This window comes from Chaetodon trifascialis, chromosome 9 (assembly GCF_039877785.1).
Source record: "Chaetodon trifascialis isolate fChaTrf1 chromosome 9, fChaTrf1.hap1, whole genome shotgun sequence".
Taxonomy (NCBI): domain Eukaryota; kingdom Metazoa; phylum Chordata; class Actinopteri; order Chaetodontiformes; family Chaetodontidae; genus Chaetodon; species Chaetodon trifascialis.
The window spans coordinates 19446681-19472316 of NC_092064.1; the positions used below are offsets into that span (position 1 = coordinate 19446681).

General features: G+C 44.4%; 3 protein-coding genes across 3 annotated transcripts in view; 2 read left to right on the forward strand and 1 right to left on the reverse strand.

The window, feature by feature from the left end:
• ppp1r37 (protein phosphatase 1, regulatory subunit 37) overlaps positions 1-25636 on the forward strand; it is a 303049-nt gene that overhangs the window by 111165 nt on the left and 166248 nt on the right. The gene's annotated exons all lie outside the window — the stretch shown is intronic.
• LOC139336011 (ribonucleoside-diphosphate reductase large subunit) lies at positions 833-5183 on the forward strand. Its single transcript, XM_070969840.1, has 4 exons — positions 833-1031; positions 2333-4314; positions 4449-4637; positions 4726-5183. Exons 1-4 carry the CDS (start codon positions 1013-1015, stop codon positions 4918-4920), a joined length of 2385 nt encoding a protein of 794 aa, XP_070825941.1. The 5' UTR covers positions 833-1012; the 3' UTR covers positions 4921-5183.
• sipa1l3 (signal-induced proliferation-associated 1 like 3) overlaps positions 5308-25636 on the reverse strand; it is a 71151-nt gene continuing 50822 nt past the window's right edge. Inside the window, exons 8-24 of the mRNA XM_070969839.1 lie at positions 25193-25296; positions 23333-23490; positions 22664-23246; positions 21386-21484; positions 21089-21264; positions 18228-18479; positions 16596-16778; positions 16004-16128; positions 15040-15155; positions 14525-14961; positions 11732-11965; positions 11292-11454; positions 11028-11199; positions 10703-10852; positions 9798-9924; positions 9263-9344; positions 5308-8771 (exon numbers count right to left, since the gene is read on the reverse strand). Coding sequence (XP_070825940.1) covers positions 8577-8771; positions 9263-9344; positions 9798-9924; positions 10703-10852; positions 11028-11199; positions 11292-11454; positions 11732-11965; positions 14525-14961; positions 15040-15155; positions 16004-16128; positions 16596-16778; positions 18228-18479; positions 21089-21264; positions 21386-21484; positions 22664-23246; positions 23333-23490; positions 25193-25296 — 3356 coding nt within the window. The 3' untranslated portion in view covers positions 5308-8576. The remainder of the gene's footprint in view (positions 8772-9262; positions 9345-9797; positions 9925-10702; positions 10853-11027; positions 11200-11291; positions 11455-11731; positions 11966-14524; positions 14962-15039; positions 15156-16003; positions 16129-16595; positions 16779-18227; positions 18480-21088; positions 21265-21385; positions 21485-22663; positions 23247-23332; positions 23491-25192; positions 25297-25636) is intronic.

Consider the following 25636-nt stretch of genomic DNA (forward strand, 5'->3'; position numbering starts at 1 on the left):
GTTGAAGAGCTTTACTGGGTGGAGTTGGGTGTGTAATTGGATCAGCTGCAGAAGTAATATTCTGCATTTACAGCTTGTACATAGTGATTTTGTTTGATCTCCCATGATTACAAATACAAGCTAAAACAAACAAATCAGTCCAGTATACAAATCAGTGTGTATATAATTCTGAAAACAAACTGTAAAAAAAAAAAAAAAAAGAGACTATTAAACATTCAATGTCAAACTCATTCAGTATACTGTTCACCCCATCTCCCCCTCAGTTCCCGTGTCATCTGTGAAGAACGCAAACTATCTGTACAGGATGTCACCCAATCACACATTTGACACAAGTCTAAGTTTTTATATTTCTAATAGTTTTATAACCTTTTCAACCCACAGGTAAGATTAATATGTGCATGAAAGATCAGTAAAATGTTTTAACTGAACTTGTTTCCTTTTCCTTTTCACACTCATCCAAATAACTGTATCATTCTCCTCTTTATTCTCTGACTTGCATTAGTTTGCATACATGTTTGATTTGATGCTTTTCCTGGGAGTGCATGTGTAAAAAATATCCCGAAATAAGCGAAGCACAACAGAAAAATGAGTAAGAACACAGACTAAACACACTCCTGAGTCTTGTGTAAAAGACAACTGGTAATGTTACATCAGCTCTGAACAAAACAGCCGTGTTTTGTAACCTACCTTTCTGTCCCGCCAGATTTTGACCAGGAAGACGAACGGAAAAGGAAACTGGTATTTTAAACGGCTCTGATTAGTCCTCAAACATGGAGTCCCGCGTTCTCTCGCTGCTGATTGGTCAAAACACCCGTCCGTCTCTGCCCACATTGGTTACGCCTTCCGTACAAATGCACCGTTCGCGGGGTTTCAGGGAGTTATTCGCGGTCTCTCCTTAGAGTCTGGACTGAGTTCCTGTTTGGCATCACATTTTGACACCGAGGAGAAGTTGAACTTGTAGCTGGACAGCTGCTGTTTTCTCCGGAAACGAGTAACATCACCCTTTGCCAGGATGCATGTGATAAAGCGAGGTGAGCTAACTTTCTGCTGTTAGGCAGCAGTGTAAAGGGCCTGTGTTAGCTTCATTGCTATCACTGTCACTGGTGCTGATGAACCAGCTATTATGAGATGACAACGACTCATTTACTTCCTCAGCCTCTCTTATTAGGTGTCATATCACACAATCGAAGCTCTCGCCATGCTGGAGTCGGTGTAGCATCAGGGAGCGGTTAGCTAACATAGCTAATGTTAGCTAGCTAGTAGCCCCTTAACTTACTTTAGCTGGTTTCCTGAAGCAGGCTGTCAGCGTTTTATTGAGCCAATTAGCTTTAGGGTAACAAACATGTCGTTTTTTGAAAGTTCAAGATCAGTGATCAGCTGGTTATGCAAATGAACATTGACCGATTAAAATGTAATTTCTAAGCCCCTCAGCTGAAGGCTTTTATTGAAGTTGGTGGTTATGAATTCAGCCATAAGTCTTTGTCATAGTTGGCGCCAAAGGTATAAATGTCTGTCCTCAGAGAGGCTTTGGTTGAAGACATGTTAATCATCTCGATCAGGTTGGATCAATACCGGAACAAAATGCATTTCACTAAAATTACTGCACAGTAGTTTTCCTCAAAACTCAATTATTTGAACCTAGTTCAACAGAAACAAACAAATAATTAAGACAGTAAGGCATACAGTCACAAGGGCTGCATCTAACTATTTTCAATCTGTCCATTATTTTCTTGATTAATCGATTAGTTGTTGGGTAGTTTAAATGTAGGAAAGTGGTGAAAAACGATGATTAGTGTTTCCCAAAACCAAGGATGACACCCTGAAGAAACAGTTAAATACCAGGAGGGGTCACACAGTGTTAAAACCATGTTTTTGTTATTATTCGGATCAACTATTGTGGATTATTTTATCAAATGTAGACTGAAGTTTAACAGAAGTATGTGTGGACGAGAGGCTCAGTCACAAAAAGAAAAGGTTAAAGGGCAAATGTAGATGAGGATAAAATGAGAAGGAAGAGGAAGCCAGTTGATGCAAAAAGATAATTTAATTAAACATGATGAAATGACAAGAAATAGTCATGTGTGAGGATGTTTTTGTTAATATTAATATAAAATGATGGTTTAGCATCAGATGCATTCGTTTCCGGTAAAATGTTCCTGAAGGAGGCTTACAGAGGAGTCCAGGCTTGGACATGAATCGGTTTGTCATGATTACTTATTGAGGCAGTGAGTGGCTTCACCTTTACTGTTAATCGATGGTGTGATTTTGCTGACTGAAGCTTTGGGAAGTGTTGATTGATTTAATAAAGTGTTCTTGTTTGCTTATGTTTCAGATGGACGCCAAGAGCGCGTCATGTTCGATAAAATCACCTCTCGCATCCAGAAGCTGTGCTACGGACTGAACTCTGACTTCGTGGATCCAGCCCAGATTACCATGAAGGTGATCCAGGGTTTGTACAGCGGCGTCACCACCGTGGAGCTCGACACGCTGGCTGCAGAGATCGCGGCCACTCTCACTACCAAACACCCCGACTATGCAATCCTTGCTGCACGCATCGCTGTCTCAAACCTGCACAAAGAGACAAAGAAAGTGTTCAGTGAAGTGATGGAGGATCTGTACACCTACATCAACCCCTTAAATAAACGCCACTCTCCCATGATCTCCAAGGAGACGCTCGACATTGTTCTCGAGAACAAAGACCGCCTCAACTCTGCCATAATTTACGATCGTGATTTCTCCTACAACTTCTTTGGCTTCAAGACTCTGGAACGGTCCTACCTGTTGAAGATCAACGGCAAAGTGGCCGAGCGGCCGCAGCACATGCTCATGAGGGTATCTGTGGGAATTCACAACACAGATATTGACGCGGCCATCGAGACCTACAACCTGCTGTCGGAGAAGTGGTTCACCCACGCCTCCCCTACGCTCTTCAACGCAGGGACCAACAGGCCACAGTTGTCCAGCTGCTTCCTGCTCGCCATGAAAGACGACAGCATCGAAGGCATTTATGACACGCTGAAGCAGTGCGCCCTCATCTCCAAGTCAGCTGGAGGAATTGGCGTGGCGGTCAGCTGCATCAGATCAACGGGGAGCTACATCGCCGGCACCAATGGCAACTCCAACGGGCTGGTCCCCATGCTGAGAGTATACAACAACACGGCACGCTATGTGGACCAGGGTGGCAACAAGAGACCTGGAGCCTTTGCCATGTACCTGGAGCCCTGGCACTTTGATGTGTTTGACTTCCTGGAGCTGAAGAAGAACACAGGAAAGGAGGAGCAGAGGGCCAGAGACCTTTTCTACGCCCTGTGGATCCCCGACCTCTTCATGAAGAGAGTGGAGAGCAACCAAGACTGGTCTCTGATGTGTCCAAATGAGTGTCCCGGACTGGACGAGTGCTGGGGGGAGGAGTTTGAGAAGCTCTACACCACGTATGAGAAGGAGGGGAGGGTCAAGCGTGTGGTCAAGGCTCAGCAGCTGTGGCACGCCATCATTGAGTCCCAGACAGAAACTGGTACACCATACATGCTGTACAAAGATGCCTGCAACAGGAAGAGCAACCAGCAGAATCTGGGCACCATCAAAAGCAGCAACCTCTGCACAGAAATCGTGGAATACACCAGCGACGATGAGGTAGCCGTCTGTAATTTGGCCTCCATCGCGCTCAACATGTACGTCACCCCGGAGCGGACTTTTGACTTTAAAAAACTAGCATCCGTGACCAAAGTAATCGTCAAAAACTTGAACAAGATCATCGACATTAACTACTATCCAGTGCCTGAAGCAGAAAAGTCCAACAAGCGCCACAGGCCGATAGGAATCGGTGTCCAGGGTTTGGCAGACGCCTTCATCCTCATGCGTTATCCGTTTGAAAGCCCCGAGGCTCAGCTGCTGAACATTCACATCTTTGAGACCATCTACTACGCTGCCCTGGAGGCGAGCTGCGAGCTGGCCGCTGAGCTCGGCCCCTATGAGACGTACGAAGGCTCTCCGGTCAGCAAGGGCATCCTGCAGTACAACATGTGGGAGAAGACGCCAACCGACCTGCTGGACTGGAAGCTGCTGAAAGAGAAGATCGCCAAACACGGCGTGAGGAACAGCCTGCTGCTGGCCCCGATGCCCACAGCCTCCACCGCCCAGATCCTGGGCAACAACGAGTCTATCGAAGCCTACACCAGCAACATCTACACCCGCAGGGTCCTTTCTGGAGAGTTTCAGATTGTGAATCCCCATCTGCTCAAAGACCTGACGGAGAGGGGGCTGTGGAGTGAGGAGATGAAGAATCAGCTGATCGCTCACAACGGGTCCATTCAGGTAATCTAACTGCATATGACTGTAAAAGATGGAGCCGTTGAGTTTTGACCTGTTGGTCAGTTCTTGTATTCTGATTTTCGCAGTAAATAAAGTCCTTCTGACATTTCTGGACTTTTTTTTGTTTGTTTCAACAGGACATTGAAGGAATTCCAGACGATCTGAAGCAGCTGTATAAAACAGTGTGGGAAATCTCCCAGAAGACCGTTCTGAAGATGGCCGCCGACCGCGGGGCCTTCATTGACCAGAGCCAGTCCCTGAACATCCACATCGCAGAGCCAAACTACGGCAAACTGACCAGCATGCACTTCTTTGGCTGGAAACAAGTAAGTGAGAAGCAGAGGATGAACCAGAATGAATGAGAGCTGATGACTGTAAACATGGCGTTAAATTCACTTCTCCCTCTCCACACAGGGTCTGAAGACAGGAATGTACTACCTGAGGACAAAGCCTGCTGCTAACCCCATCCAGTTCACCCTGAACAAGGAGAAGCTGAAGGAGGCGCAGGAGCCAGTCAAGGCCTCAGAGGAGGAGATCAAAGAGCGCAACATGGCCGCCATGGTGTGTTCTCTGGAGAACCGAGACGAGTGCCTCATGTGTGGGTCGTAAACATGTCGTCTGTCCACTCTCTAAATACTGTCTTACCACGGAAAGCTTCATTTCAAAGCTTTAGTTGAGGTGCTTGGCGTTAATAGTGTGTCATATATACAAAAACCTCTTGAGTGCACTGTCACAATGTATAGAATTAATTTTATTAAAAATAAGTGTTCTGTCTTCTCACTTATGTCAATGCAAGTACTTACAACAAAATGTATTTTGTTTGGAATGGAATCGCTTTGTAATAGAAAATAAAAGGTTTTACATGCAAGTTTACATGGTTTACATGCAATCGTCTGCGTGTAAGATGTCAACCACATTGATTTAAAACGTTGTAGTTCCAGTTTACTGCCACTTTTGTCACTTCAGAGGGATTTCAAAAATAAAAATCAGACAATGTTCCGATTCTTACTTTTAATATATTTTTTATAAAATAATGAAAACATAATTTACACTTTTAAATGTACAAGTTATTATTACAACCCAAAGAAGACATCGTCTGTGCATCTCGTACCCCTGCCACATGCAGAAAGCACCAATGCACAGAGGAAAGATGACGGCAGAAAATAGAAAACAATGAGGAATCAGTTTTGTACACAGATCAGAAGTAAAACAGCATACACAAATAAAACACAGTACCCTCTCATCTTCACTACTGTCTGCAACAGTGGGAATGTGTTAAAAAATAAATTATCAAAATATTTAACATCTAAAAAACAAACCTAGTTATACAATATTACCATTAACCATAATGCATTATTAATTTGTTCAACAGGGATCCTTGTGTATGCTATAAATAGCTTACAATTATACATAAAATGAGCAAAATGTATATAAAAAGAAAGAAACATTGCCCCTTTTACATAAGCAAACTAATGAGACTTGCAGATACTAAAGTCACAGCTACACCTGCGAAGCTGCATGATGGATTTCCTAAAGGAGGATTAACAGGAGTGTGTCACTGAGGCTGAACTAAAAATGTCCCAACATGAAACCAGAAGAAAACATGAACCCCCCATTATCGCCTGACTTTGTTTACGGTGACTGGTAAAGGTAGCATTTCTTAACCCAAACGAAAAGGTCCAAATAAGCTTAAATACAAATGTTACTCGTATCAAAGTTTCAGCCTCACTTGAAACTGCAGAAGTGGCTGCAGAGGAGTAAAGGAGGAGGTGGCATGGGAGCAGATGCAGCCTCTTGCGATGACGGGCTGAGGAGGAGCAAGCAGAAATAGCAGTTTTCTGTCCTGCTCAGTCAGACCACGACACCTGCTCCCTCTTGTGACAGCGAAAGTAGTTTAAATAGTAGGTGTGGGTGATATGTCATTTTATAACAAGATCGTCAACTTAATGGAAAATCAATCCAATCCAGCGAATTGAATATTTATAAATCAAGAATCATAAAAACCCAATATTGCCATGAAGCAGACCTTCTAGTTGATTCTTAACTTTGCTTAGTGACCTAAAACACCCAGAGGTATTTAAAGGGAAACTAGTGTCTATAAACAGTATGGAAAACTGATGGTGGACAAGTTGATATTGTCTCAGGCTACAGTGCATCACATCGCCCACCCCCCTAACTGGTGGTTTAGTGTCATTAACAGCATCTCGAGGAACCTGAGTGAGTTGGGATTGAAAATTCAACAGTTCCAGTCCGACCAGGGAAGAAGTAGTTGTTCTACAGATGTTGATTTAGTACAATTTTATCAGCGATATCTACTGACACAGGAAGATAAGAGTCAGGGATGTACTGTCCGTTCAGTACCAGCATCCAAAAAACACAGACAGACGCATTATTTCTGTATGAAAAATAGATATAGTAGACAATATCATTAAGCAAGCTAGCAGTATAAATAGTGTCTTTTGTGTTCATTTGGGTATCACAGAACACGAGGACAAATCCTCTCATACACACAGACTGGATCTGACATGAAGGAGCTTCAGTGTTGTCGAGTGAGTTTCATGTACAGTTAATGCTTTCTCTATAAACACACATTACTGGTGACAGCTTCGGTTTCATTAGTACGCAAAGACGCGATTAGAAGAGCAGGGTGGCATTTTGGAAATGACTACTCATGTTCAGGAGGAGAGTCGGGTGAGAGGATGTGAAGCTACAGCCAACGGATGGTTAGCTTAGCATTGAGACTGGAAACAAGGGGAAACCGCTATCTTGGCTCTGTCCAAAGGTAATGTTTACAAAATCCACCTACAAACACCTCTAAAGCTCACTAATTATTAATGTCTTATCTTTTTTTAATACATATAAATGCTATAAGGACACCATAGTTTTGGTGGCGCATATCAACCCAGGCAACCAGCGAAGACTCCCAGAAGTTACTGCGCTCTTAGCTTCAAAATATTCAAAAATTGCGTTCTGTCCTCTTTAAGACTTAGCTTTTTGTAAACGTTTAACAAATAAGATATTAACTGTTAATTAGTGAGCTTTAGGGGTGTTGGTAGGCGACATTTGTACCACTGGTCTGAGCGCCAGGTTATGTCTCCAGTCTTCGTGCTAAGCTAACAAGTGTTAGCTGGCTGTAGCTTGACAGTGAGTGAAAAGACGTGAGGGTGGTGTCAAATCTCTCACGACAATTTCTCAAAATGTCAAACTACTGCTTTAAATATAAGAAGAAAAGACCATTTCAAATAAGTACTGTGATAACGTCTCGAGGTTAAAATAATTATCCAGTACATTTAGATCTGAGATGATACGGCACTGCTGGAAACAGTGTAAAAATAAATGGAAAACACTGCACTACATTAGAGATATGATACTATTATATCACTGAGCCTTGAGACATTTACACTCGCTCAACACGCTGATGGCTTGTTTCACATCGAAGGGCCACGGTTCGTCCATATAAACGGAGGAAAGAAAACTGTTGTGGCCCCCAAGTTTCATATTACAGTAAACTAGTTTGTTCAGCACGCCCAATAACTGACCACCACGTTCAGCCTCTTTCTCACACACTCACACCGAAGGGTAATAAAATGCATCTTGCCTTCAGCACAAACATTGTGCTATAATGCTTCTGAGTATTCACTGTACCATCAGTTACACACACTCACATACACACACACCTCTTTAGTACAACTGTTATACAGTATCAGTACAATATAGATAATATTGATACATGAGAATTGTACCACACAGGTCTCTATCTACAGTGCCTTGTCTGTAGAGCCTCCATTACTCCTAGTGCATTCTGGGAGATGCAGTCTGGAATGAGTCTTTTTTTTTGGCTGATTCGCTGCAGGAACAGTATTAGGCCTCTCCAGGTGATGTAGTGTTCTCTAAAACAGTCAGGTTCTCCTCTCCTACTCGCTCCTCTGGCATAGTAGCGTATGTATTTATATATAAGACAAGTATATAAGACGTTTCGACTTCAGTTTATAAAAATAGACAGGCTCAGAGAATAGAGAGGGAGGGTCTCCGCTCTGTCTGTGCACAGGCTTGGTGAGACTTTCTGAGAGTGTTGCATTTTAAAAATCAAGATCGTCTTTTTCTCTACGGTTTAAGGCAGTCCAGTGGAAGCTGAGTGAGGGGACACGATGGTGACCTCTGCCGCCCCTGTGTGTGCAAGGAATTATGGGTGCTGAAACTGTATTTCTCTCACAGTCGCCCTCCCTCTGAGGCCTGAATCCCGCTCTCTTCTTTCTCTGCTGGTGTCACTCCCTCTTTGAGTCGGTTTCGTGCGTTAAGGAGCGAGCCTCGTGGTCACTCTCCGTCTTGTCGAGGTTTGTGAAAAGCCTGCTGAACTTGCGCAGCTGCTCACTGGCGGTCATGCTCTCCTCCTGCAAGCGCTGGTTATTCTCTCTCAGGTTGGCCATCTCTGCAAGAAGTACGACTTTATCCTGCTTCTCCTGGTGGGAGAGAAGAAGGGAAATGATGATTTTTCAGTTAACTGGACAACAGATGGTTTGACTTTTTGGAAAACACACTTGTGCGCTTTCTTGCAGAGACTTAAATGAGAAGACTGATTGCACTCTCATACCTGTCCACTAAATATGAAGCTGTGAAGTTTGGAGCCTACTAGCTTAGCTTAGCACAGAAAAAAGACAGGAAACATAACACCACAACAAATAGGATTTTAAGTGCTGATTAGAGACCATTAGAGGTGGGGGTAGGGAGATTTTGTTGTCAAATTATTCTTTTAAACAGTAACATCAAAATAGAAAAGGGGATCTGTTGAGTAGCTTGAACACACACAAAAGAAGGTGTGTGTTAATGTGAGACACCAAAAAGTATAAAGTGGGTACTAGTGGGTGCATGTAACATTACTATCATGTTCTGGACTAAAATGTGGCCCAAGACGTTTGATAAAGACAAAATGTGAAAAACAAATGATTCTCACTCTCTCCAGATCGGTGTTCAGCTGTTTTAACATCACTTCCAGCTGGTACAGCCGACCAGACAGATCGTTGGGCACCTCGTCACTGTAAACAAACACAGCACACGTTACTTAAGACAAAAACACACTCACTGCTGGACAGGTTATGTCAGTGGTTAGGGAGGTGCTTGTGCGTGCATGTTCATTCATGTGTAAGACGGCTGGAACTGAAGCTCTTCAGTATTAGTAATATTGTACTCTTGATCTGCTCACTGGTAGAAAAAATACACACCCCTTCTGGCAACACAGAAACAGGACTACAACTAAACCAAATGTTTACTACACAGAATACACAGAGGAGTAAACAATCAAGGGATTTGGTGGCAGTTCTGCAAATTACCACAAGGTGGCAGCAGTGACAAAGCTAACAACACGGCTGCAGGCCAGAAGACAACAAAACAAAAATATTCAGAGGAGTTGCGTTCCTGTGGTGCTCTGCCTGCACTCATTTGCAACAAATACCGTTTGTTTTGTTTGTGTAACAGCGAGGTTGACCTACCCACTGAAGGTCGGTGTGGTCCGAGGTGTCTGAGGAGTGTGAAACTGGACTGGACTGACCACTGGTCTCATGTCTGGAACTCCAACCTGCGGCTCCGTCAGTGAGAAGAGGGAAACTGCTCTTTGTGCTGCAATGGAGACACATAATCGTACTTTCTAAAACCTGCGTGAATGAGTCTTTTTACCCAAGTGTCCCTTGGGATAGGGGACACAATCACGCCTCAGCACAGGGGGCCCTGGCAGCAGGTAAGGTTATGGATCAAGTGTTGGCTGGAGTCTAGTCTGTTTGTCTCCGCCATGATCGTCTTTGTGTTTGCAGGGAACACAAGGGACAGGAGAGAGACCCAGAAAAGAAACAGTGGCTGGGAAGCAGAGCAGGTGACCGTGTATGAGGCAGAGATGAACGCACACCTCCTGTTTCTTTCCCAGGAGTGTCGCATGACACAGGAGAGCCAAGACACGGTAAAACCGATCCACCCCCAATATGCAGACAATATGTTTCAAATCCACTAGGGATTTAAGATTTTATGCTGGTTAATTATACTTAATAAAGCCAGCTTTTGTTATTAAATGTTGCAAAATCTTTGTTAAAACAGATCAGTGATATTTTTGGGAGTTTAAGATTTGTTTAGCATTAAACTGAGCAGTAAAACCATATATAAATCTGATAAGAAGGTAGTTAATATAAGTAGTTGTGAATGCTTTAACTTGCATGACTTTCAAAAAATTTCAACAGAATCCAAACATCCAAACATCACATATCCAACCCAACACCACCCTGCCAGAGCGCAGGTGCTACTTCAAGAATGTTTGGTCAAAAACGTAACAGAAAAATCCACAAAACCCCACATTTAGACTCCCACACTAAGTTGAACAAACCTAATCCTGAAGTGTTTCCATCCTCACCTTCATAGGCTTTAGCGGCGTTGACCAGGCTGGACCACTCTAGTCCACAGGCTGTGTCAGGAAGAGGCATCAGTCCTGGATCGAGCCTCCTCAGGGGGGGGACCTTGTCTCGAACTTCTGTGAGAGACAGCTCCGAAGCAGACAGAGGCACTGAGGGACAGGAGAGGACAACAGCTGCAGTGAGAAAACAAACCAACTAAACAAATGCATTACAAGGCTGCAGAAGTTATGAATGCAACAAATAGCTTCAATCAGAGCGGGGATGCACTGTTTTGTCCACCTGCCTGAAAACAAAATATCTGCAGTGGTTACATCTTAAACTCACCCTTCTTGCCCTGAATGTGGTTGGAGATGGCATGTCGGCGTGTGGGCAGCGTGCAGGTGAACAGCCCGTCAGTGGGGGTCGTCTGGTTCTCAGAGTTGGCGAAGCTTGCCTCTCTACGCCCGCTGCACAGTGACTCATCTGAAAAGGTGCGCTGCAGCGTTCGTCTGGGAGACTGCGAGAAGAAAAGTGACATGGATCAGAGCTGTGTGGGCTGTTGACTGAAGCCCGATATAAACGGTTTAGAAGTGCAAGTGTGTTCCTCACTGGATCTCTTTGTGGTGTCTCTCCCGGGTTGTCCATGATAATCAGTTTCTTCAGGTCGTCTTCGATGGTGCTTTTGTACGTCCGTCGTGGAGAGCGCAGATCCCTCAGTGACGCTCGGAGCCGGGGTTGTCCAAACACATTCTTCGAATTGGTATCCACCTGCCTGGAGACACAAGGTGTGAGCACCAAAGATGTTTCTTTTCTAAGATTTTTTGGCATTCCTGCTTTATTTAGAAAATGAGTGTTTTAGGGGGTAACAAGTCCAAAAAGGTAGTTTGGGAAACACTGGTTTCTACTATAGAATATAAGTATATGATCATATCATAATAATTATCAGCTGTCTTTCATGCACTCAGTAAACTCATGTTTAAACATTTCTGATGTTCCAGTACAGAACGTAAGCTGTTGGGATCATCTGAAGCTCTCAGTCACTAACGTACTTCTTGCTGTTGCTGCTGCTGTCAGAGCCAGATGTTGTGGTAGCGTTTGAAGGTGATGGGCAGGTCTCTTCGGTCTGCCAGGCCGTTTGTCTGCTCTTTCCATACAAGGCCTTGGGGGCAGAGCTGGACAGAGGGATGGAGCTCAACTGAGCTGAAGTGGGTGTTGTCGTGGCAGCTCGGACAGGCCGAGCTTTCTCAGCTGTCGGAGTTTTGTAACCCTGTGGTGTGTAGGCCCTGAGAGGACGGATAAGACACGCAGATGTGCATGTGATTAGTGCATCAGCATCAACAACGATGTGATTAAAGATAACAAAAAACATGAAAAAGTGGCATCTTAAACACAGTTAGCCACATGAAACTATGACCTGCTAACACTGATAAGGTGGTAACGATTCAGCTATTTGAGTCAGTGCTGGACCGATATCCAATATCAGTACCGGATCGGTGCATCCCTATTGAAGTGGAAACAGACCAGTCTCCACCCCCCTCAGTGTTTCCAAATGGTATCACTGTTGCTGCCACTTTCGCAAAGATGAGGGTGGCTGTCTGTTTTCCTCAGAGCCCGGCAACTTCCACAAGCACAAAAACATTGCATTTGTTTCCAAACGTCAGTGAAGAAATGATCAACACCTCTTTGGAAATAAGAGAGAAGACAGATGCATGTTGACTGAAGAGGGAAAGTGAACTTGTCATAATTTTTTTATGGAGTAATAGCATAGTTTGACACACAAACAAGTAACTACAGCAGCAGTTGGTGTCAAGGTGGAGTGGGAGAAAACAGTGTGAGTTTATTCATTCACTTAGGGTGAATCCCATTTCTCTTTTCTACCCCTACCCCTTAGCCCTACCCCTTGTCCCTTGCCCCTTGAAACGGAGTGCCAAGGTGTAGGGCCGAAAGTCAACCCCTCCGAATTGGGACACCCCTTCGACAATCGCGTACGTCATCAGTAGTCGCCGCTGCCTCTTACGTAGGCAGATGCGACAAGCTAATGCTACCGTCACATTCGATTTGTGTATGACATTCCTGCATGTTGTATCCCACAACGCTATCAATGTAACCGAATACCAGCAGCGAGGTTGCCAAAGTTATTATAGATAACGTTATCACTGCAGATTATCATCAGGGCTGCCCACAGAGCACCGCTAGTGGCATTCAGCCTGGCAACGGTAACCACGTAACTGAAGCCTTGACTACTATCGATTTTTTTCGGGTTTTTTTTTACGAGGAAAATGACCACAACACATTGAAACAACGTTAAAATAGACAATAAAGTGGTTTTCGTACATTTTAAAACTTCATTCATGGAGAAAATACCGGTCTTGCAAGGCATTCTGAGAAATCTGTCGTACCCCTCCGTTTGGAGTGTGCCTCGGAAAAATCTCCATTTGGAGGGGTACATAGCCCTACCACTTACCCCTACCCCTCCGTCATAATGGGAATTGGGACACCCCTACCCCTCCATGTGAACACGCAAAACGGAGGGGTAGGGCCAAGGGGTGAAATGGGATTCAGCCTTAGTCTGGAGAATGGAGACATAAAAGCAGATAGAAATGGTGCCAGCCAGACTGGATTGCCAATCAGCCTTCATTTTCCCGGGAGATTGTACCCGCTGGCAGACAGAACTGCATAGTAAAAGTGAGGCTTATTCTGAATCAATCAAAACACTGATGGTGTCATTATCCTACAGCCAGTTCACTGTGCAATCAATATTTACTTCACAAGATAAGTTAAAGTCCATTGCCAGTTTAATCAGTCAGCTTTAGAAATGCTGGTACATGACAACCAGCTGTTTTCCCCCCGTTTCCCCTCTTTATGCTAAGCTAATGATCTGCTGGCTGTAGCTTCATATTTAACGGACACATATGAGAACAGTATTGATCTCCTCAACTAACTACCAGAATGTCAAACTATTCCTTTAAGAAGGAAGAAATAATAATCATGCATCATGCAGTAATCATGAGGCCGACATGTAACATCACCGTAACATGGAAATGCATTACGAGAGCACAAAAGCAGCACACATAAAAATGTTAAAAGCGTCATGTTAGCGGGTAAATCGAGTTTCTTTTACTGCACTTTGTATTTGTTGTCTTTGCACATTCATTCTAAAACGTCCAGATTATTAAACTGACCTTATAATTGTTTAGAAAGACATGCTGTCATCAAAAAATGTCCAAATGTGTGCTCATCACCTGTGATGGATCATCTGTGTCTTACAGCCTTCTGTGTAAATTCTTCCTGTATCTCTGTAAAGTTGATGGTCCAACACATCCAAGGCACAGACTGCAACATCAGATTCACTGGCACTCAGGATTTAACCACCACGGTTTTAATCCAACACAGAGTGGTCAAACCCTCTGTATGTTTGCGTGTTTTATGCCTCTATACATTCATGATGTGGGGGTGACAGTGACAAGCCCACCAGCAGAAGAGATCACATGATGATCTGTATATTTCTCAGGGATTAGGCTGCTCTAATCCTTAATGTACCCTCTAGAGATACATTTTCATGTATCACATTATTGCTTAAACAAGTGGTGCATAATTGCTGCTTGGTGCATCATTCACTAAAGTTTCCTCAAAACTTGTTGAAAGTCTTAAGTTATTAATGAGAACATGCATTACTCCATTAAGATGAGCAGCATTAAACTGCAAGATTTATGAACGTAATTCAACAGTTGCCATACAATAAACGCCAGCACAGATCTTGGCTAAATCCGCCAGTAACTTAATATTAGCTTCATAAAAACATGCCGTAAAAGATGCATCTCATAAGTGAGTCGGTCTCTTACCTGGGTTTGAAAGCATCCATTTTATCAGCACTGGAGCCAGGAGGTGGGAATGTCCTCGTCCGGTATCCTTTGTTCTGATTGCCTGTGGCCGGTATGATTGGCGAAGACTCTCGTCTCCTCGCTTCTCCCCCGCCGCTGCTTCTTCCCACAGACAGCTCCTGCATGCCGCTGTAGGTGGTGAAGGAGTGCATGGGCTTGTGGGGCTGGCTGTTTCCGTGTCGAGTGTTGTTGTAGTGGGTTGAAGCGTCGATGCCACTGTCGTTAGATCCCCCCTTGTTGAGAAGGTCGGGGTCAGGGTCTGCCGGGTCGCCGAGGCAACCCCCACCTCCTCGCTCTCCTCCAGCTCCTCCGTCAAACCAGCGTTCGTCGCTGTGGCTGCTGGAGGCGTTGCTGGACAGAGTGTTACTGCTGGAGTGGCTGGAGTATTGAGTCTCGCCCTGCAGAGGACAAGAGGGCAACATTCAGACAGACTCAGAGGTGATGAGCAAGTGAGACGGATTGTTGACGAGTCTGACCTTCGAGTGTCTGTTTGGAGAGTCTTTCCCTGGGACCTCCTGTCTGGGTAGTCTCCTCTGCCCCCCTCCTCCACCCGGCCCCCGAGATGACGACGCTGGGACATGCCAGAGGGGTTCTAGACAGAAAACACACACAGACACTCACAGGATTAAAGCAAATTACACTGAACCTCCATGGTTGGCAAAGAGGATTAAATACTTATAGCACATTTTAACACTGACCTCCACCCACCCACCAACGCACACTCGGTTATCTCTACTGTGGGTTCGTACAGCTTTTTATGAGCAAAAATTCAAGCACCTCTCAAGCACTTTCAAGGTATCTCAGCCAAAAATTTTCAAACTTTCAAGACATCGTACAAACCCAGTCTACTGGCCACCTGATGAATCTCCAATATTTATAGTTCTGTTTTTGGTCTCCATCAACTCCTGAGAAAAATATCTGGCTCTTTAGCTGCTAAATGCCCCCAAAATAGGGCATTAATATGTGCTTTATAATGACTTACAAAGAGCCATTATGCTACTGATTTGCATGCTAATGAGCAGTTAGTTAATGGTGAATATCCATCCATCCATCCATTATCTATACCGCCTATCCCTTTCGGGGTTGTGAGGGGCTGGAGCCTATCCCAGCTACAATGGGCGAGAGGCGGGGTACACCCTGAACCGGTCGCCAGCCGATTGCAGGGCCACATGCAAGGACAAACATTCACACTCACACTCACACCTACGGACAATTTAGAGTCATCAATTAACCTAATGAGCATGTTTTTGGTCTGTGGGAGGAAGCCGGAGTACCCGGAGAGAACCCACGCATGCACGGGAAGAACATGCAAACTTCACACAGAAAGGCCCCGCCTGACCCGGAGATCGAACCAGCAACCTTCTTGCTTACCATTAAAAATGATTCCAACAGCTTTAATGTAATGCAGCAACTTTACACAGTTTTTTGACAGTGGTGTACCTGTTTTGCAGCGCTCCATGGTGCTTTCCTGACTAGTGAAGCCTGAAGAAGACTCTCCACTGGAGGTGATGTCCACGCTGAGGTGGGGCTCATAGGGCAGCAGGGGGCGCTGTCCTGTTCCATATCTACATAAATCACAGGACGAAGGAGGCTTTTTGATTAACAAACACATTCATGCAACTGTCACTTATACATGAAGCGACGCAGAGAGGATTAAGGGGACTCGAACAAACAAATGCACAATAATAAAACAAAAGCAAGCCCTAAAAATGTTTGGAGAAGAGGAGGCTTTCAGTTTCTGTATTGCATCCTGATGGCAGTTGAATAAAACACATTTTTCTGGTTGGGTGAGATGCTATCAACCTTCACACTGTGAGGAAGAGCCACCCACACAACAGATCCTTCCTCTAGGAGACAGTGTGTTCATACATGTCTAACTGCAGACCTCAACACGCCACGTGAGTCAGCCTTATCTTGTGAACAGATATAATCCAGCACACACAACAGCTGTTCTGAGTAACATCGGACATGTTTAATTAAGATCAAAGGAGTGACAGAGGGGAGCTTGGATAATAAAAGACCACACACGCACCTGTCAGGTGAGGGTTTGTAGCGTACAAAGGGGCCTGGGGTGATTCCAGGCGGCCCCATTGTGGCGAGGCTGACCAGGCCTGAGGAGGGCGAGGAGAAGCTGGCTGAGGGGTTTCTGTAGGGCAGCACTCTGTCGCCTCCCGCAGGAGATAAACTGTAGTGGTTCTCTGGGTAGCTCACTGGCCTGCGGGACACACAAAGAGGCTGAGGGTTAACCAAAAGACAAACAAACAGACCACAGAGAGGTGAGGCACATGAGTAAGGCTGCAGCAGGAACACAAGAAACCATTTATCTAAATTAGTGAGAAACGTGCTGCGAGAAGAGACTCAGTCCGAAGCTGCCAGGATTTGATTGCGGGTATTAACTATGGGAGTGGGCAGCGTGACACCAGCTCCAAGTCACGTGTGTGTGGTTAGCAACTGAGAACAAAAAAGGTCAAAACAAAACCAAAATACCCCTGAAAACAGAGTTATGTGAATTCATTCCTTCAGAAAACGAAACAAAGCGCTGTAAGGTCACACACTCATAACCTCGCGGCCTTGAAATATGTTTTGGCAGAGAAACATACAGTTTCTCACTTTTTAAGAGAATATCAGTTAGTATCACTACAAGTTTCCAAATGTATTCAATTGAAGACTGGCTTTGAAACAGTGTAATAAAAAGCACATGTGAGTTTGGTAGAAGATTATTTGTAATTGCTTGTTCATTGAAAGCTGCATGCATGAGGGCCATTGTACGACAGGCTGAAGCTAGAAATACCTAGTTTGATGGATTCACACAGTGTATATATGCTGGAAGGAATCTACAATGGCTGAAAACGCAGCCTGATAAACAGACTTATTTCAATATATTTCTCAGGTAAAAGTCTCTTTGAGATTAAAATGTTTTTTTGAAGGGAGACCGGGCCAAGAGGGCAGCATGAAAACATTGTTCCAACAACAAATAAAATTAACATAAAGCGACAACTGTTGCAAGAATATACAGAGAAATATTAAGCAATGAAACAGAACCTGTGGCCGTGGTTTCCAGGAACAGTAAACACTTTGCACAACAATCCAAGAAATAAGGTGTAATTTCTGTAAATTGACTTACAACGACCTGTTCAGCTGCATCGTTCTCATCCCACTTGGTCCCATTTTTCTGTTGTTATTTTTCTGGCAAATCTCACCGACAAAGCTCTGATCGGTCACTTGTTTATTCAGCTGGTGGAAGCAGCGGTCGACCAGCCTTACATGTGACACGACTGAAATCACCGGTCACATCAACACCATGGGTGACGGTTCAGACGTGCGGAGCCAGGCTCACGCCACAGGACGATTTGTCAATGAAAATAATTTTTGGTCTAATTTTTCAGTCTGTCATGGCACAACAAAGATTCTGCTGACTGAGTTTTATTTAGAGATTCTACACTTTAATTTTTGTCATTCATTAGCCTCTTTCTCATTTATGTATGCATTGCATCGTTCAGAGAATTACTATTATCAGCTGTAGTACCCGAGACAGGTAAATGTACTATTTGCAGAGTAAAAATACAAGGGAACTGTACTACTGCTAATACTGATGCTATAAATAACCCAATCCTATCTCCTCTGTAATCTAATGTGACTGAATAAATCCAGCTCTGAGTCTCACCTCTTAGAGTTGAGGTGCTGGGGCTCCCTGTAGGGAACAGGCATCAGGGCCTTGTGTGAGCGGGGCAGTGGAGGAGGTGGGGGACCCATGGGGGTCCAGCGCTGTGGGTTGGGGGCGCTGTGGAGCACTGGAGGAATAGGTGGGCTGTCCCATCGCCATGTTGGGCGAGGGGAGGGTCGGTAGCCCACCGCCAGAGGCTCAGGTTCATGCTTCTGCTCCATGGTCTTCATCTCATACTCCTCTGTGCAGCCCCTAAAGAGACAGAGGGAGAAAGTTAGTTAGTAAGAAGATGGGGGGTCATCTTTCATCAACTCACACACACAAACACAACGCTCAACTAAAATGTTCTCATAACAGCCTCTAGCCTGATATCTTTTATGCATCATCATTATTTCATTCACAGTCTATTACAGGAGCGCAGGAGGCATCAAATATGCATAGAGGATGTGTTCAAGATGAGACAATGTCGAGAGAGGAGGGTGGAGATGATGATGGAGAAAATGGTGCCAAAGTGAAGAGTTTAATTCACTGTGAGGTGAAACCAGGGAGGAGTGGGATAAAAAAAAAAAAAACTTTACGAGAAACAAACACAAAGCAGCAGAGACGAGGACACGGTGTGTGATGTGTCCTTTAAAGGGTCGCTTCACTCAAATCAAGGCTGCAGGTTTTCATTATAAATCAACTGCAGGTCAGGACTGAACAGTTAATTGAAATACTGTCCAAATAACAATTGAGGTGAAACGTCCTGTTCCACTAATGAAGCGTTTGGTGCTACAGAGATGTGCCGTCAGACAAATCACATTCTCCAGATATAAAGGAACAAGCTTATTTGGTGAAGACCCGAGCAAAGATCGTATCATCATCCCTTTTAGATTTTTTTCAGTGAAAATGAAACACAAAAAAGATCATTCCCACTAAAGCTGTGGTATTGTTTTGCAATTGCAATAACTGTCATAGTATCACATAATGATTGTTTTTTTTTGCATATCATTTGGCCAAATTGTAAAATATTGTTGATTATTGATTGATTGTTTGATTGATTGATTGTCAGAAAATAGCAAAAATGTCTGTCACAAATGCCTTCAGTCTAAAACCCAAAGACATTATTTCACTGTCATAGAAGATCTATTTGAGAAAATGTAGCATTTTTGCTTAAAAATTGTCTTAAATGATTAAGTGATTGGTGATTAATTTTCTGTCTTTTGACTAATTGATTAATCGACAAACCCAATTTACAAAAAACCCAAGGACATCCTACAGCCTGGTCACATAAATCCCTCCATCTCCTCAGCCACAGCAATGTGAACATTATCACAATTAAGTCTGAAGAAACCATGAATACTAGCAGAAAGCAAATGACAGCGTACTTAACAAAGGTATAACACCAGAGCACAATCACCCCATTTCTATTAGATGAACAAGAGCACAACACATGGCCAGCACATTTCGATCCATCAAGGAATACTACCAGCTCAATCAACATCCATCCAATTACATAACAGCAGTACAAACCTTAGCGAGAGCAGAGCCTACATATGTTGACATGCAGTGTTTCTTCCGTCACACTGCCGGAGGTGACACAGCTGGAGCTCCCAAACGCGCACACACACATGGTCAAACACACCACAGCATCACACCTCTTCTCCGCTGTATCCGTCCACCTCGCATGTACACGATGGAGTCAGCGAGGCGAAGGAAAAACACTTCCAACTCTTTCTCTTTCTTTCTCTCTTCCGCCCACTTCTCTCACTCTCGGCGGTGTTGAAACACGTCGTCCTCGCCGAGCATGTCTCTGCTTCTCCGACTCGACGCACTCTACCCTGCCTTTCTCTCTCTCCATCCCTCCCTCTTTCCCATCCTTTTCGTTCGCACAGGGCATGCATATTTAATTAATCACTTCCACTCATTTATTTATTTATTTATTGTGGTCTCTCTGTTTTTTTCCCCCACAGATTCCAGGCCTTAATCTCATGCAATCTGCTTGCCTGGCACACAAACCAGTCACAGACAGAGAGAAAGGGAAGAGGGGGAGAGTGAAATACAAGACTCTAATTATCAGCTGCTACTTGAGTGTGCGTGTGTGTGTTTGTGCATGTGTGTGCATGTCAAAGGGATTTAACTTGGTGTAATTAAACTGCCTCCAACATTAAAGATATCTAACCACTGTGCCATCACACAGCCAGCCACAATTACTGTATTTAGGAGCCATGGTTTTCAGTCAGACACACACACACACACACACACACACACACACACACACACACACTGTGGTTATTTCTTCACCTCCGTAACCGTTCTGTAACACCACATCAGCGTCTCATAAGGCCTCGTTATTGTGCTCTTTGTCAAGGCCGTATGTGTAGATGAAAGGCTGGAAAAGGATGACGGCAGGGAAAAGAAATAGATTGTGGGAGGAGGGGAAGCAAGACGCTGGTGAGCTGAAGGAGATGACTAGATATGAAGGACGGAGAAACAAAGAACGCCAGATTTCGTTAATTCACGTTAAAACAAATGCTTCCTTCTTTTTGTCTCCCTACCTCATTTCGCCCATTTCCTCTCGAAACACACATCATTCTTTCTCTGTTCGCTAGCTTCCTCTTTTCACACACTCCCACACAAAATCCTCTCAGAACATTGGAGTCTAGCCACTATCTCACACATGCCTTTGTGTGTTTGAGTGAAGAGCGTCCTGCACTCACTCTAGCTCGCTCTTGTCCTTCCACTACAGCCTGCTAACACTCAGCGCCCTCCTGCGCTGTCACCTTACCGCCCCAACATCTGTATTCACCACAGCTGTTCAAAAATGAATCACTCTCATTAGTTTAGCTTCAAAGAAATCCAACATTCAGACGTTAACACACCTGCGAGGCCCCCCCTCTTCGTACGGAGGAATGATGACCACTTTGACCGTGACCGACGTCCTCAGCAGGTCGATCATCTGCTCGTGAGTCAGCGTCACCGCGGCCACCTTGCAGATCTCCACTAACCGACTGCCCTGTCTCAGTCCTGCCTGCCAGGCAAAGCCGTACTCCTCCACCTGCATGAGAAAACCACAAAAAACAAGGTCTTCAAAGAAGCCAGTTATGTACAGCCAAGAATCTTCTTAGATGAGTATTTCAGGAGGAGATCTGGAGTGGCAGATGGTCATCTGATGGTACCTCAGCCACAGTGCCATCCAGACGAACATGGAAGCCCAGTTGTCCCAATCCGTTTCTTCTCAGAGTCATATCCACCGTCTCACATCCCACTGTCAAAGACTGGTGAGGAGAGGACATGATGTGAATAAAAAAAAATAAATCAATTTACAGTACCATTATGTTCTTATGTGTGCACTAAAATACTCTGGAGGTGTCCTCCAGAACAAAGAAAACTTCATGAAAAACACCTGAGCGTGGAAAGGACATGAAGGCTGTTCAGTTCAGAATCCTGCTTCTGGAAACCTGATCAGTCCCTCATATGCATTTATTTGGTATTTTTAGAATTATTAATTTTTTAAATATGAGTTTTCTCTTGGATTAACGCAAAGCTCACTGGACTCTAGGAAATCTCCTTTTCCCAGCATTTAATTCATCACATTTTCCAGGGATTATGACAATATCATCAGCCAGTGCATGCATGCAGATGCACAACTGAAAGAGTGAGTGATATGGTCGTATAGAGAAGCTGCAAGCTACATATCTGTCTTCATATTGTCACGTTGTCACGTACAAAAATTTTAGTAGGAAGGAGATGCATTCAACAAATTCATCAGACCTCAAGGATACACCATATTGACCATATTTTTGTATAGTGAATACCATGGACGCCATGAACGCAGCACTTCTGATGGCAGGTACTTTACAAAGGAGGAAGTGAGCCTCCTGGAGCTGTTTAGAAAAGGCTGACTTTCTCTTTGGCATGCTGACAGGTTCTGTTAGAAAGAGCTGCCAGCGCCATAGCCTACGACACTTGCCTATGACTCATGCACTAGCAACAGCCTTGACAATGACACATTGATTGACACACATGCAGACAAATCAGAGTTGAATTCAGACATGGGGCGCATTGTTTATGCTTTTACATAGGGTTAGGTAATAATGAGGGGGACCGAACACGCAAAACATCAACATAAGTGCAAACAAACAAGTATAGTTTGAATTTGTGGTGAAAACTGGATGAATTGGTAGCCATTGTTGAAACCAGCTTGAAACTGGGAGAATCACGGATTAACCAGGACATCTGGTCACCGTACATACATGTAATGTTTTCTGGTGAAAAACACTGTAAATATAACCTTGTTTACAAGTAAATGATACAGGATACCTTTAAGCGCTCATCGTCCTACTACACACTATGATGCCAAATACAGCGCAAGCTCGGCCACAGTGATTTGCATTTTCTGCTCTGGTGATCACTATTCCTCTTCACTTGAACTGGAACAAGCTCTAAGCTCTCACCTTTAATCTCTGCACCACCTCCCTGATGTCCTGTGCGCAGCCCTCTGGTACCCGCACAGCAATGTGGTCTCCTCTGCCGTAGAAGATCTTCAGCGCCAGCCGCTCCGGAGTCCATCCAATCACGTCCGAACAGAAACAGTTAAACACCACCTCTTTGGTGGAACAGTCTGTCAGCAGGACGTACTCGGCCGACAAACCCAAGGCACAGGGGAGCTCCGTCCCACCTCCACTGAAGTCCTGGGCTTGGACCCTCCAGGCGACAGCGCCCGCAGCTCCCAGCTCTGCTCCCTCTCTTGCCTTGGTGCGCTCGCGTTTTTTGGACGCGAGCGAGATGAGGTTGTTAAGCTTGCCGGCCGAGTCGAGCGGTGTGCTGCTAACGTAGTTCTCCGCCAGGTCGCGCAGGTACTCCTGCCGCGTTCGTGTTGCCATGGTGTGGAACTTCTCCGACTTGTGCGCTGCATTTTCTGCATTGATAACTTTGGCTAAAAGGAAGTTGCGAAAGGTTTCTGAGTCACGGAAGGTGACACCGCTGGGGATGGGCGGACCGAAGGGAGGCACATCCTTCATTCTTGTCACAGCAACACTGGAAAAAAAGGACATGGAGAATTTGAAGTGTGAGAAACTTTTAATCATAGCTGTGTGTACATGAACATGTGCTTGTTCTTTTACCTGTAACAGGGGCTTTCAGAGCAGGGGTTGTGCACACGGACGATAACAAAGACGTGTTGGAAGTGTGAGCGAATATTCTGAGGGGTGAAAGGCAACGCTCCCGGCTCCTGAAAGATTATGGTGACGATGTCGTTTCCTATGTGCCTCTTTCTCAAGAGCTGAGGGAGAGAGAGAGAAGTGAGGAGAGATAAAAACAACAAATTAATAAAATGAGCTAACATAACTGGCATTGACACAACTGACTCAGTCACCGATACAGAAAGTCTGACAAGGGGAATGAGAGATTGAGACGCTTGCTACCAGACACCAAACAACAGCTCTTTATGTAATTTGTTTTTCGGATTCTGTGTGGGCTATTTGCGTCTGTGTGTGTGCGCGCTGGTTTGTCCGTCTATCTGTGTTTGTGTAGGAGACGCGGCACAGAGTCCAGGCTGTGTCTGTGGTGTGGTGCTTGCCAATCCTCTCTTCATCTGCAGAGGGAAGTGTGAAAGTACCAATTATGTAATCCAGCCCACTGTTTGGCCACAGATATTCACATTCTCCAGCATGGTGCCAGAGGAGCATCCTTCATTCGCATCAACGATACAGTTTTGAAAATCTGGATTATTGTGCTAAATGTACTTTATACAGGGTATAAACACTAACTATAATTATTAGAATTAATCATTTGAATGAAATAAGTCATTTATTAACTTCTTGACTATTTCCTCTTTTGCATCCATTCTTAACACAGTTAAATGCTGCTGATCGGTTGGGCAGGCCAAGCTTGTGCTCCCCTTTTCCTTTCTCCTGAATACGAGACTCTTCACATTTTCTGTGTTCCTTCTTCATCCTTCCTATTCGTCCACTGTGGTTTACTTTTAATGTCAATGCTGCCACCTAGAGGTTCATATGAGCAAGTAAAACTCCTTGCTGCTGCAGTCTCGAAACCTCTGGATGGAGTTATTGTACCACTTGTAAACTGTTACTTTCTGATTTTAAGAGTCAATAGTAATATGAACTGTTGAAACTCAATTTTAAAAATGTGCAACCCTCACATTTCTTGTTTACTCACCATTTACAAGATGTTTAACAAGATGATGTAACTGTCAGAAAAGCTTGTTCGCAACAACGGACAGCACACTGCTTAGGGTATGGTAATAAAAACATAGTTCTCCAATTCACAAGGTTAACTCATGTTTTGAGGAAGAGCAAATGACTTCTCCATAGCCTGCACTGTTCTGCAGTGATGCACCGGCACATTACAGTGTGTACACAAATCCTGAGCACCCACAGGACCAGTCTGAGCACACGTGTTCACCCGTGTGAGCCTCTCACGCAAACACTTATGCAAACTATTAAAAATACCCACACACAAAATGCTATCTTACACACAGGTCGCTTCCATGCAGCCCACGCTGCAAACACACAGCGCCCAGGAGAACATGTAGGAAGGCAGTTTAGTTTAAGTGAAAAAAAGGAGGGAGAAAATAAAGAAACTACTCACTACTGAACCCCACCCAGCTCTGATCCAGTTAAAGAATGAGAGGCAGAGTGAGGGCAAGCCAGTGAGACAGGGAGGACAGAGAAGCCAAGACACGGAGAACAAAGACTATAAAAACACGAGAGGCTGAATGAAAAAAGGAGAGAGAGACTCTAAATGAAGAGGGTGACACAAATCACGAGTTTCCACTTGATGAATTCTTGCTGTGGTTTATAACCCAGAGCAAATAGCAGACGCTTTAACCAACAACCACAGGCAGACTTTGAAAGGCTTTGGGTGAAAGGAAAGGACAGTCTGTACACACCAAAACTTGACCTCAGACATACAGGCCTCTGTGATGGTGCAGGATTTAGGTAGGGCTGCTCAGAAGCTCTTACCTGCTGAGGGTTGTTGGGCATGTATGGCAGCATGGTGGACACGTGGAACATGACCTCGTAGCCTTGGTAGGTGGTGTACAGGGAGTGGGTGCCCGTGGAGTCGGCTGGAGAAAGATATTCAGGAGTCAGAAGCTGTTAACTGCAGATGTTGAATTTGAGTCCAAATGCTTCCTGGTTCAAACAGATGTTTTTTCCAGGGATCATGAAGACTCACAGCTGGGGTTATTACACTTGGCCTGGTTATCACTGAGCACTTTCCAGACACAGGATTCTTGTATCTGTTCAAAGTGACGGATGTTTCACATTCCTCACTGATAGATAATTGAATATAATGTCCAACAGTGCACATGCAACATTTGACAAGACATTCACTTTGGACTCCCATTTCATTCCTATTTGCTCACATGCTTTAAAACCATTTTGCTGTATATTCCTAATGCTAAG

Coding starts and splice junctions, on each gene's coding strand:
- LOC139336011 (XM_070969840.1), top strand. Junction 4,315..4,448: donor CTCACAACGGGTCCATTCAG/GTAATCTAACTG, acceptor TTGTTTCAACAG/GACATTGAAGGAATTCCAGA. Junction 4,638..4,725: donor ACTTCTTTGGCTGGAAACAA/GTAAGTGAGAAG, acceptor CTCTCCACACAG/GGTCTGAAGACAGGAATGTA.